The sequence below is a fragment of the Taurulus bubalis genome (assembly GCF_910589615.1).
Source record: "Taurulus bubalis genome assembly, chromosome: 5".
Lineage (NCBI taxonomy): Eukaryota > Metazoa > Chordata > Actinopteri > Perciformes > Cottidae > Taurulus > Taurulus bubalis.
In genome coordinates, this window is record NC_136593.1 from 20341703 (window position 1) to 20352752 (window position 11050).

At 44.2% G+C, this 11050-nt stretch overlaps 2 protein-coding genes across 2 annotated transcripts; one reads left to right on the forward strand and one right to left on the reverse strand.

The window, feature by feature from the left end:
• Nucleotides 1–1960: 1960 nt before the first annotated feature.
• On the reverse strand, nucleotides 1961–5592 carry LOC306736192 (eukaryotic translation initiation factor 4E type 3-like). The gene is made up of 6 exons (XM_079217801.1): nucleotides 5540–5592; nucleotides 4920–5014; nucleotides 4742–4802; nucleotides 4583–4649; nucleotides 4274–4429; nucleotides 1961–3298 (listed from the first exon to the last, which is right to left on the reverse strand). Exons 2-6 carry the CDS (start codon nucleotides 4943–4945, stop codon nucleotides 3252–3254), a joined length of 357 nt encoding a protein of 118 aa, XP_079073927.1. The 5' UTR covers nucleotides 4946–5014; nucleotides 5540–5592; the 3' UTR covers nucleotides 1961–3251.
• A 4330-nt stretch (nucleotides 5593–9922) lies between these two features.
• gpr27 (G protein-coupled receptor 27) lies at nucleotides 9923–11050 on the forward strand (the record flags this gene model as incomplete). The annotated part of the gene is made up of 1 exon (XM_079218587.1): nucleotides 9923–11050. One exon carries the CDS (start codon nucleotides 9923–9925, stop codon nucleotides 11048–11050), a length of 1128 nt encoding a protein of 375 aa, XP_079074713.1.

Here is an 11050-nt window from a genome sequence, read left to right on the forward strand (position 1 = left end):
GTTTTTTTTAAACAGTTCAGTATGTGTATGTGGATGCAAACATACACCAGTACTCAGGGGGTGAATGACTAAATAAGCTCAGTCACTTTAATGCAGCCACATTAGAAATGAAAATGTAATAAAAATACTGTAACAAAACACTTCTTGACATCATTGTAAAATTAACAAATACATAAAAGTACATAGCCTGGGTCGGCCTGCTGAACCTGCTGCCACCGCGACCCGACCCCGGATAAGCGGCTGATAATGGATGGATGGATGGATAAAAGTACATCCCATGTGAGTGTTGACTCCATGGCTCATACAATGTGCTGCATGTCAAATACATAATAGTATGTGAGCAGTCTCATTAAGTAATAGTTCATGATAATAGTTAAATTGATATTGTGCATAATAATGAGTTATTAATTAGCACAAGTACGTGCTTTATCATTCTCATACATGTAGTTCTTTGTTGTTTTTTTACCACAGTTTAAAAGGGTGAGAAAGTAGATGAAGGAGAAGAAAAGAGATAAGTGGCGTTGAAGTTAAGTATGTTTCAAATACCTTAAAGTACATAACTGTACGCGGCCATGTGAAGAGTCACGGTTACCACAATAAGCGCTGATGACTTCAGGCTTCTGCACGCTCGGTTAAGCATTCCAGGTGTGTAGTTTAAAACACTTACCTCATTGTTAGAACAACTCAGAGGGAACAAACCTCTTTTGGCAGATGATGAATGATGGCAACATCGAGACTGGAGCGGAAAGAACGACGACTTGAATAGTTTCAACAGAATCACTGAAAGTTGGGACTTAAAAACACCCATTTTAGAACATTCAACAAGTGACAATGTGTTGAAACTATAGAGGAGCAGAAGTGTTTCCCTAAAAACCGTGAGGCTTTTATTTTAGCTGTAGTCAGCCGTACTTGAAAGTGCAGCTCGGTGGAGGCAGACCACTCTGTGCTGGTTTCTTTCTAAATGACTGACCGGCCTTCTAAATGCATTTTATAACCACAGGAGACACACGCACTCTAAAACCTATAAGCAAGCTGTCCGTGTAATGACATTCACATCAACATCTTCAATATTTCTGACATGTTGAAGAGTTTAAAACCACTAATTCTCTGTGCTTTGGCCCCAGCTTACAGAGTTCACCATAAAGAGAACGGTCTGAATCAGGGAATCTGCACTTTACAAAAAAAAGAAAAAAATCTAATGTAATCCTTTCTAAAGAGCTCCACAAAGAACATGGATCATTTCCACCGCAGAAGAAAAGTCCATTAGTCATTAATTAATCATGATTATATATCCTATTATTATTATTATTATTATTATTATTATTATTATTATTACTACTACTACACACATGGGATATTCTGAAATATTCTATAGTTGATTGTGATCCCTTACAGCAAGTCACTGGTTTATAAATGCTATTTGTACTTTTCTTTCTATGAAGAGTCAAAACAACTGAGGCAAAAGAGGCTTATTGACACAGTGGGGCAAATGTATAACAAGTGGTGTCATAATTTACAGCACAAATTTTAATATTGTCTTTGGTCTTATAGGTGAGAGATCTGGTGGCATCCAGTGGCCAATTTGGAAATTGCAATCGACGGAAACTTATCCCGAGTGCCAAAGTGTGACCTACGGTGGCCGACGCAAAACGACTCATTCTAATAAAAGGTAACAAAAACCCACCAGATGATTATAAACTAAAGAAAGACATACTTCATCTTCTAGGCCTTTTCTGCCAATCGGGCCCTCTAGATGCCACATACTGTTCCTTTAACTGTAGATTAAAAAACACGCACTTTAACCGCAGAGCCAGTGTTTCTCACTGCTTTCCCGACCTTCACATTACTTTTTTTTTTTAAAGCACTTACCGTCTTCCAAGGGACATACCATGGGGGTTTAAGTGCACTGTGGAAAAAGAAACACGCGTGATGATAATAATTGTATTTTCATTTTCGTTTTATTCACGTTCTCCGTGTCACTGCAAAACAAATCATGTTTACACAGGCAATATTGTCGCCTCATAATCAACCAGTCCAAAGTTGAACTATAAAAGTGGTGTGACATAAAAACACCTAATAACACCTTTTGCCTACACTGCAATAGTAAAACTGTTAGTGAAGGAAACCTGATCTGGGTGATTTGTTTGGAAAGGGAGCGGATAGAAAAATATGTTCTTTCTCTATTAATAGTGAAGCTATTCATCATTATGGACGTTCTCAAGGTGAAGTCAGTGTACCTTCAGGTTTAAAGTGTGTTGTTGTCTTTGAAGCAGCAGGTGAAACCGACTCAACGATTATTGAAACTAGTCACATCTGTCATAATTTACTTTTGATAGAAATGTAAGCCTCACGTTGCTTCCTCTAAAGCAAACGTTGCGTTTTCCCCCCCTCTGTCCAGTTATATTGTTTGGGGAAACAAGTACAGAGCGCAAGCATTGTGCAGTTTCTCTTCAGAGTACGACACTAAACAACCCGCTCAGGAGAGCAGAGGGTCTACTTTCAAACACGCGGAGGAAGAGAAACGCTGAATGTGGCGTGGCGGAGAACATTCAAAGAGGCACCTTTCAGGATGGGTCTTCCTCTCCCACTAAAGCCCGGGGGCCATATCTGCGCTGGCATTAGTTCTGATTCTCTATGATGGCTTCACAACGGAAGGGGCGCCGCGATCGGAATGGGTAGTCATGTGCAATATTTCCGAGCGTCGCCCTGATTTCAATTCGACGGTACGGCCGATGAAGCCTCAAGAAACCGAATGGGACATTCACTCCATCCTCAGAAAAACGGGACGAACCCCCAGCAGATTTAAAAACCCTCCGTTACGATTTTGATTTCCTTAAATTGGCAGAAAAAGTGCTTTGGCACTGAGTAAAGCTGACTTGATTGAAACCCGATGTGAATCGAGATATCTTACAAGCAGTTAAAAGACACATGTTTTTTTTATAGCCGCTGCTTCCATACCAGGAATAAATGGTGGAGGTCCGACGGGCCGTGACAGCGCAGTTCAGTAGAGGAGGAAGTCAAAAACCCACATTAGCTGGTGAACTCCGGATGGGATTTATGCTGGACACATACTGAGGAGGAGGAGCCACGTCTATCAGTCATTAAAAGTTATAAAAATATAAATCGATATAGTTTCTGTGTTCGATGCAGAACAATATTCTTGATTAGGTTGTGGACAGCACCTTTACGTCAAGGCAGGAACAGAGTTCAGGCTAAAATCATAAAAATAAAAAAAAATGCTTTACGGTCATTTAATGTCTTGAGCGTCCTCCTTCAAAGGCATGATGTTCCATGTGAGCTGAAAACGTCAGAGAGGTTCATGGTGAGTACAAACCCATTTTATGGCAAACAAACATTTACTTTTTTTACATTAAAAAGTGTGTTAACCCATTCCCCAGACAGTTTGAAACTAAAAACTGTAAACGGTTCAACTCATTACTTTACATTGTAGCTCATTAGAATTCTCTCCCTGTGCTGCGTGGAGCAGCGATTACGGCACATGGGGCATTTCTCTGCAACGTCAGCGAGGCCCTGATTGGCCGACAGCCATGCACACTCCTTAAATCATCCTCTGGCATGCTCTGGTTGGAAGTGCCATCTTTGAAATGTGTTTGGTCCAATCGGCAGTACAGACACATACTTCTTGACTCGTGATAGCGCCTGACATGGTATCTGTAAAGCTGACGCCCGTCTCACAGTGACGTTGACAGGTCTTCAATGTAGCGCGTCCCATGGACGTGTCTATTGACAGTTTGTAATGTTAAACCCTTGTGTTTGACGTTATGTGGTCATAATTAGAGTTATATTCTTATTATATAAAGCAAATGTATTACTTTGATAGTTAATTACTTTGAGAAATATGCTTAATGCATATTAAATGCTCCTTTAAGCCATGTGAGATATATATATATATAAATATTGTTTCCCCAAATACCAAGTTTTTAGCCTTGACTGTTGAGTGAGTCTTGTTGCAGAAAGAGCATCTAGTCTCTACTGCCATGATTTAGACTATAAACCAGGATCTTGCCTGCACAAGATCAATGCTCAAACACTAAGAAAATGGTTATCGGTCTGTGTATTTCTTATTCATTTTTTTACCACGAGGTTTCTTTGTTCATCACAATTCGTTGTTCGTAAAGTAGCATTAATTATCTAACGTGAGTTCACTGCACCCTTTTTAGATTAATGACACAGGAAGCGTACCTAGCAGCATCACTGATTCACATTTATGAATCCAGAACGTACGATAAGTGGATAAAGAGAGCATACTTACACTTATAAAAAACAGCTTTAAAAGATATGTGCGGGAGGAGCTCATAAACTTTTGCCAAGATATTTGCTTCGCCAGCAAGCGACGCGTCGCTGTTCCAGACCTGGACAACATCTTCCCGGTCCCGAACGCTAACGCTGACACCGACGACCTCATCGTCTGGGAAATGACAAAAAAAGAGACAAAAAAGAAAACCATTAAGAAATATTCAACTGCTTTTGTTGTGGTGTAAACAAAACAAAAAAACGCACATTTCTCCTCATTCTGAAAACAAAGCCATGAAATATCAAGTATGGACTGATAGTAGCTCACCTGAGGCACAGTAATCTGCAAACTGCTCCCCAATAGTAGCAAGTAACAACTCTTTCCAAACTGCAGACTGAAGCAAGAAGAACACAGAGGGACTAATTAATAATTCACATATTTCATCTATTATTATGCGAAAGCAGCAAAACTGAGCACAACACCTACAGTGCTTTCTTTTGGTATTTTCATCTTCCATACACCTCCTTTCGCGTTGCTTTCTTCTTCCCTGTTGGTATTAAATAAAAAATGTAATTGATGTTCCCTTTGTTAAGGAATAGACTCACAATACGTATTATAATAATAATAATAATAATAATAATAATAATAATAATAATAGACTCACCACAGTGGCCTCCGCTCTCCGCGCATTAAGTGATAGCTACATCTCAGAGGCAGTGCTGTGGCTGGAGGGATGTTGTTGTATACACTCCAGAACAGCTGTAAACAGAAAAAGAAAAAACATGTTGACAAGCGTTGCTTTCCCTTCTCAACGCTCCGAGACGAAAGGTTCTACGACGCAACAGATCAAATTGCAGAGAAGAAATTGATTCCAATGGTTCAATAAACCGCAGTGTTTTTCCTCCTGTAAGTCTAATATTGATGCACATACAGTGTGCAGTACCACAAGCTACTGTTGTCATTCTTGACACCTGACAATATGTTAATCAACAGAAACGTACACATTTGCGGTAACAATAGAGCGGGACAGTTTGAATTTTACGAGAACAAGCTGATGGAATATGATGTCAGTAAACCGTGCACTACGTGTTTGTGTTTCAGGATATTATAGTCTCGTCTCCTCCTCTCCTCACCCCCACCACTTGTGCCTACTGGAGCTTTAAGTGCACACCAACAGCTTATTCTCTTTGCTTCGAGGGAGCAAACTTGACTCCTAGCCAAGTCGTGCACTCGATTCCTTTCCTCTCAAGACGATGAGGCTCTTCGGGTGACACCGAATCTCACCTGAACACTCTGCACGGTGTAGATCTTCTTCAGATTGGATTCGCACTGGGCAGCGGTTGTGCCTGGTAAGGATCTGGAAGAACAAGAGGAAACTGTTTGAGCTCACAGTAATGATGTAACCAAAGGCACCTAAACCTTACATACACCAGGCTGTCCTACTTAGGGCTGCAACTGACAAATTAGTTACTTTTTTGATTATAATGTGTCACGTTTTTTCCCCATTATTAACCGTTTGATTGTTAAAATGGAGAATAAACATCTAGTTCAGAGAGCCCAACGTGACATGTTCAAATGTTCAAAAGCCAAATATATATATGTGTGTATATATATATATATATATATATATATATGTGTGTATATATATATATATATATATATATATATATATATATATATATATATATATATATATCCATATACAAAAACCCAGAAAAGCAGCAAGTTGTCTCACTTGATATGCTGCAACCAGACAATACTTCATATTTGCTTCATATAAAACAGCTGTAATGGTTTTCAGCAAAGACAGAATGGTTGCAGAATAACTTCTTCTTGTTTTAAGTTCACTGACTATAATGGTTTCCAGTAATGGGGTCTGGACCCTTTGAAAGGTTTTCAGGAGCTTATCCATTAACATTTCCTCCTTTCAAGTCAATACGTTGAGTCAACAAAAGAGGACCAAACAGGCTGTGTGTCGTCCCATGATCAAAGAAGAAGGAGACACGAGACCAGCAGGTTATAGAAGCACTTTACACCGAGGCTCTTATTTTGGTAGGAACCGGACAGATGCGTTTGGCTGCTGGGAAAGATGGAGGCTGAATTATCATCAACTGTGCTACTTTTTAAGACCACAAAACCTCTCGGGCTGCACTGCTGGGAACCGCAGCGAAAGTAACCTGACTTTAGTAACTCTGTGTGTGTGAGGACCCAGCAAAATAAGCTTTTCATTGTACGGAGTAACTGTGTACTGTGCATATGACAGTAAAAAATATCTTGATTAGCATGTTTGAATACTAAAACAACAACAACAACAACAACAACAACGTGGACGCATGCGCAGTTAGTTTGGATAACAACACAGCCGAGTCAAACGCTAACTTTCTAACGGTATTGTGAACAGAAGAATGTCACGGGAAACAACACTACCCCGCTACATTTAGGCCTGAGGAAAGCTGTGTGGCCTCCACTCGTTTCTTCTTCTTCTCCTCCATCATTCCTGCTCGTCCCGCGAGGGGCTATAACCTAACGGGCAACGCGCGAGACGAGACCGGTAAACATGGCTTTTACCTGTCCAGCCAAAACGTCCAAGGGGAATGCAGCGGCAGCGTTGTCCCCTCCTCTTCTCGGTGTTTCTTTGTGATGTTCTCCAACTCTTTCTCGTCGATGTCAATGTCGTGTTCGGGGGCTCCTCTGTCCACACGGAGGGTCTGACCCGCGGGAGCCGCCATTAGAGCGACACGCAGCTAACCTTCTGATACCGGCGGTGTGAATCTTTATAAAAGCACCCGGTCTGGCTTTCTTTTTCTTCCTCCAGATACCGACACACACACACTACCGCTTTTCCGCCTACCGACTGGTGACGTCTTTGCGTCACTGGGCAGAAACGCCGCAGTTAGTCCAACCCAGAGAGCAGGAAAAAAAAGTGAGAGTGAGACCTCACTCTGTTTTGTTTCTCGGGTACCTGACGTGGATCCCAAATGTCCCACTGTATCTCTCCATCGTGAGACTCAACGGGATAAGAGGTCCTACACGAATCTCACGAAATATGTTATACTGCCATTCTATAAAAAGAGCAGCATGGTGACGGAGTTTTTACTAATTATTACTAATTAATAACTGTACTTTGCAACTGTAGTGGCTATAAAATGAAGGTTATCTTACACATAAAACACTGCCATGCACTTGTATAGCAAAAATATCAACCACGCCTTAACTTTGCATAATACAACGTAACAACTAAAGCTTGCCCGGGGGCATAATATCAACAACATTCAATGTATGTTGGTTTATATATAAGTAAAAAGAAGTCCACGATCGGTCGGGTGACACTCTGTTCCTATTATACTTGTACTCATCATTGTTTTCACCGTTTTTTTCTTGACGGTATTTCAATATTGATCAAACTGCAACCAAAACGTTTCTTTCTGCTGAAAGAACGGTGTGGACCCGGAGAGAGAGGACAAGGGCCTCCAATGTAGATCCTTCACATTGATACACTTTTGCTGAAAGCACCTGAGAATTGCACTATTCCCACAGAAAACACTTTCTTATTACCTCGCCCTCAATGTACAAAGAAAGCATCTCTTGTCTGAAACACAGGAATGAGTGATCCCCACTTGTGCAGACCAGGAAGTGAGCACTTTTTATTTGTACTGAGTGAGGCCTCGTCCTATTCCACTATCTTCAGTCTCCAGCCCCTTGTTGCCTCTTTCAGAGGCACTTTGGGTGAAAGTAGGCCGCTCTGCAAGCTCCAACAAGACGGGTGTTCTTTTGGGCATTTCAGCACTCGAACAAGCGGCATGTGAGGTTTCAGAGCTTGATCCACACTGCGAAGGGAGCTGCACTAAACCCTATTATTAGAATCAACCACCTCTAATCTAAGACCCAAACAAAACCATGTCTAAAGTGGGAAATTCCCATATCAGTGCTACTTTTCACCATAAACAGTGCACCACCAGAAGGCCCTCGTAATGTGTCTGAGCTCCACCTAACCAGCCTGAGCTGGGAGCAGTGGTGTTACTTGGATTCTTTCATTATTCATCTGGACTTGATCACAGGGTCTTTTTTATGAAAATCAGGCCAGGCGTGGAATGTAAAGTTTTACAAAACATCAGACTTTGAGTTGAGCATGTCATGACCTATGTGGGCCCTGGTCGGTTATGAACAAGGCCAATGACAACGTTGAGGGGCCAACATATGTGTCATGTGCTCGTGATGCTGCAGGGGATGCTGCTGAGTCACTCCAGCAGCATCGATGCAGCCTCATCACATGACGGGAACTGCCGGTTCAAAGTACACAAGTTCTGCTGAGATTGTTATAGTTAACACTTTAACATATTATAGATTACCTAATACTGGGGGTGCCTTTGCCTCGTTTGAACCCACATTGTAAGCATTATAAATGTGCTGCAGGCTACCTTGGGAGAGTCCTTAAGTGGCGTATTAGTCCGTAAAACGTTTAATGAGGCCATTATTCTTGACTTCTGGCAACACATACCCACGTGACTTAAGTGCAGACGTGAATTTCTTGTAATCAATGGGTGATGGGCCTTGCAATATTGATTTTCAAACATTCTGTGCACATTGCAAACAACAAGGAGAGAGAGAGAGAGAGAGAGAGAGAGAGAGAGAGAGAGAGAGAGAGAGAGAGAGAGAGAGAGAGAGAGAGAGAGAGAGAGTTGTGAACTCTGAATAGTTTTGGCAATTAATTGATGAATATTGTTTGGTTTGGTTCATTTTCGAGTATGCACTCTTATTCTTTCATGGCCTCATAAAAAAAAGAAGCCACAAGAGATGGGTTACTTATGAGCCATATCTTTAAATAAAATAAGATAAAGTTAACATATAATAAAGTAAAGTTAAAATAAAATGCATGATCAGCTATTTGTCATCACCTGCCCATCAAGTATTGTGCAATGTCGGTCTGTCCACATGTGCATGTGCGCATGGAGACAGACCTCCATGTGGATCGCGCTCGACACGCGCCGTCAGATCCAGACCCGCTGACTGATCCCAGGCCTGCTCACTCACGCGCATGCAGCGGACGTGCGTCGCAGAGGCTCGAGTCTAGACGCTGCCGTTAGACCCACACTGGCGCTCCCACCTCTGCTCTCGGCTTTTACCAACATGTTTGCCTTCCTCGGCTACACATGTACATTTAGCTGCCACTGGTGATGACGTCGGATGCGTAATTGCGCCGTTCTTCCGCACAGCACTGTCTGCATTTGCCTTTTTTCCTTCTTCTTCTTCTATATTATTCCTGAATACGAACGGGAGACCCTCCAACATCGGTTGTAAATTGAGATGTGTTTTCCGAGTCGCTTGTCTGCCGAACGACTGCTTACCGGGATGGCGTTTATTCAAGCTCAACCAGACCGCCTCAACTCAGCAGAAGCTGGCCGAACAGACGGGGACAGGGACGCCGTTTGCACCGGACACTTGTGAGATGAAGGACAAGAAGAGAAAAAAAGAAGCAGATGCTTTTATTTTGTTTGTTGTTGGTGCGGGATCGCGGCGCACACACACCGGGATGGACGCGAGGCGATGTTGAACGGATGCTTCTGAGAGGAATTTATTCCCAAGTGTTTGTTAGTTTGTTATTTTCTGTTAAAGGAGGATTTAGTTGTTGCTTCCAGTGCTGGTGGATGAATTGATGAGGCTGCACAGATGGCAAACTCGAGCGCGCTCGGGGAGAGCAGCAGTCCGTCCTCACACAACTACGCGTCCGCGGCCTCTGCGGTCAAGCTCGCCTCCCTGGGTCTGATCACGGGCGTCAGCCTGCTGGGCAACGCGTCGCTGTCGCTGCTGCTGCTGAAGGACAGCTCGCTGCGCAAGGCTCCGTACTACTTCCTGCTGGACCTGTGCCTGGCGGACGTGGTGCGCTCCGCGGTGTGCTTCCCTTTCGTGATGGCGGCGATGGGAGGCGGCGGCGGCGGCTCCGTGTGGCCGTACAGCGCGCTCTGCTGCAAGATCGTCGCCTTCATGTCGGTGCTCTTCTGCTTCCACGTCGCCTTCCTGCTCTTCTGCGTGAGCGTCACCCGGTACATGGCGATCGCCCACCACCGCTTCTACTACAAGCGGATGAACCTGTGCACGTGCGCGGCGGTGATCTGCATGGTGTGGACCCTCTCCGTGGCCATGGCTTTCCCGCCGGTGTTCGACGTGGGCACCTACAAGTTCATACGCGAGGAGGAGCAGTGCACCTTCGAGCACCGCTACGTGAAGGCGAACGACACGCTGGGCTTCATGCTGATGCTGGCCGTCATCGTGGGCACGACGCACGTGTTGTACGTCAAGATGCTGTGCTTCGTCTACGATCACCGCAAGATGAAGCCGGCGCAGCCTGTCCCGGCCATCAGCCAGAACTGGACCTTCCACGGGCCCGGGGCCACCGGGCAGGCCGCCGCCAATTGGATCGCCGGCTTCGGCCGCGGGCCCACCCCACCGACGCTGGTGGGCATCAGGCAGGCGACGCACCTCGGCAACAGGAGGCTGCTGGTGCTGGACGAGTTCAAGATGGAGAAGCGCATCGGGAAGATGTACTACATGATCACGCTGGCCTTCCTCGTCCTGTGGGCGCCGTACATAAGCGCTTGCTACCTGAGGATATTTGTGCGAGGAGCTCCGGTGCCGCAGCTCTACCTGAGCGCTGCGGTTTGGATGAGCTTCGCCCAGGCGGGAGCGAACCCCATCATCAGCTTCCTGTTCAACAAGGAGCTCCGGGTGCGCCTCAGAGCCTGTTTCCCCAGCTGCCTGGGGACCCAGACCCCCATGGAGCCATACTGTGTCATCTGA

Bases quoted from the DNA above. Each gene is read 5' to 3' on its own strand.
- LOC306736192 (XM_079217801.1), bottom strand. From the start codon at position 4,945: ATGCGCGGAGAGCGGAGGCCACTGTG. The intron at 4,803-4,919 runs GTGAGTCTATTA...TAATACCAACAG, and splicing joins GGAGAGCGGAGGCCACTGTG to GGAAGAAGAAAGCAACGCGA. The intron at 4,650-4,741 runs GTAGGTGTTGTG...TTCTTGCTTCAG, and splicing joins AAATACCAAAAGAAAGCACT to TCTGCAGTTTGGAAAGAGTT.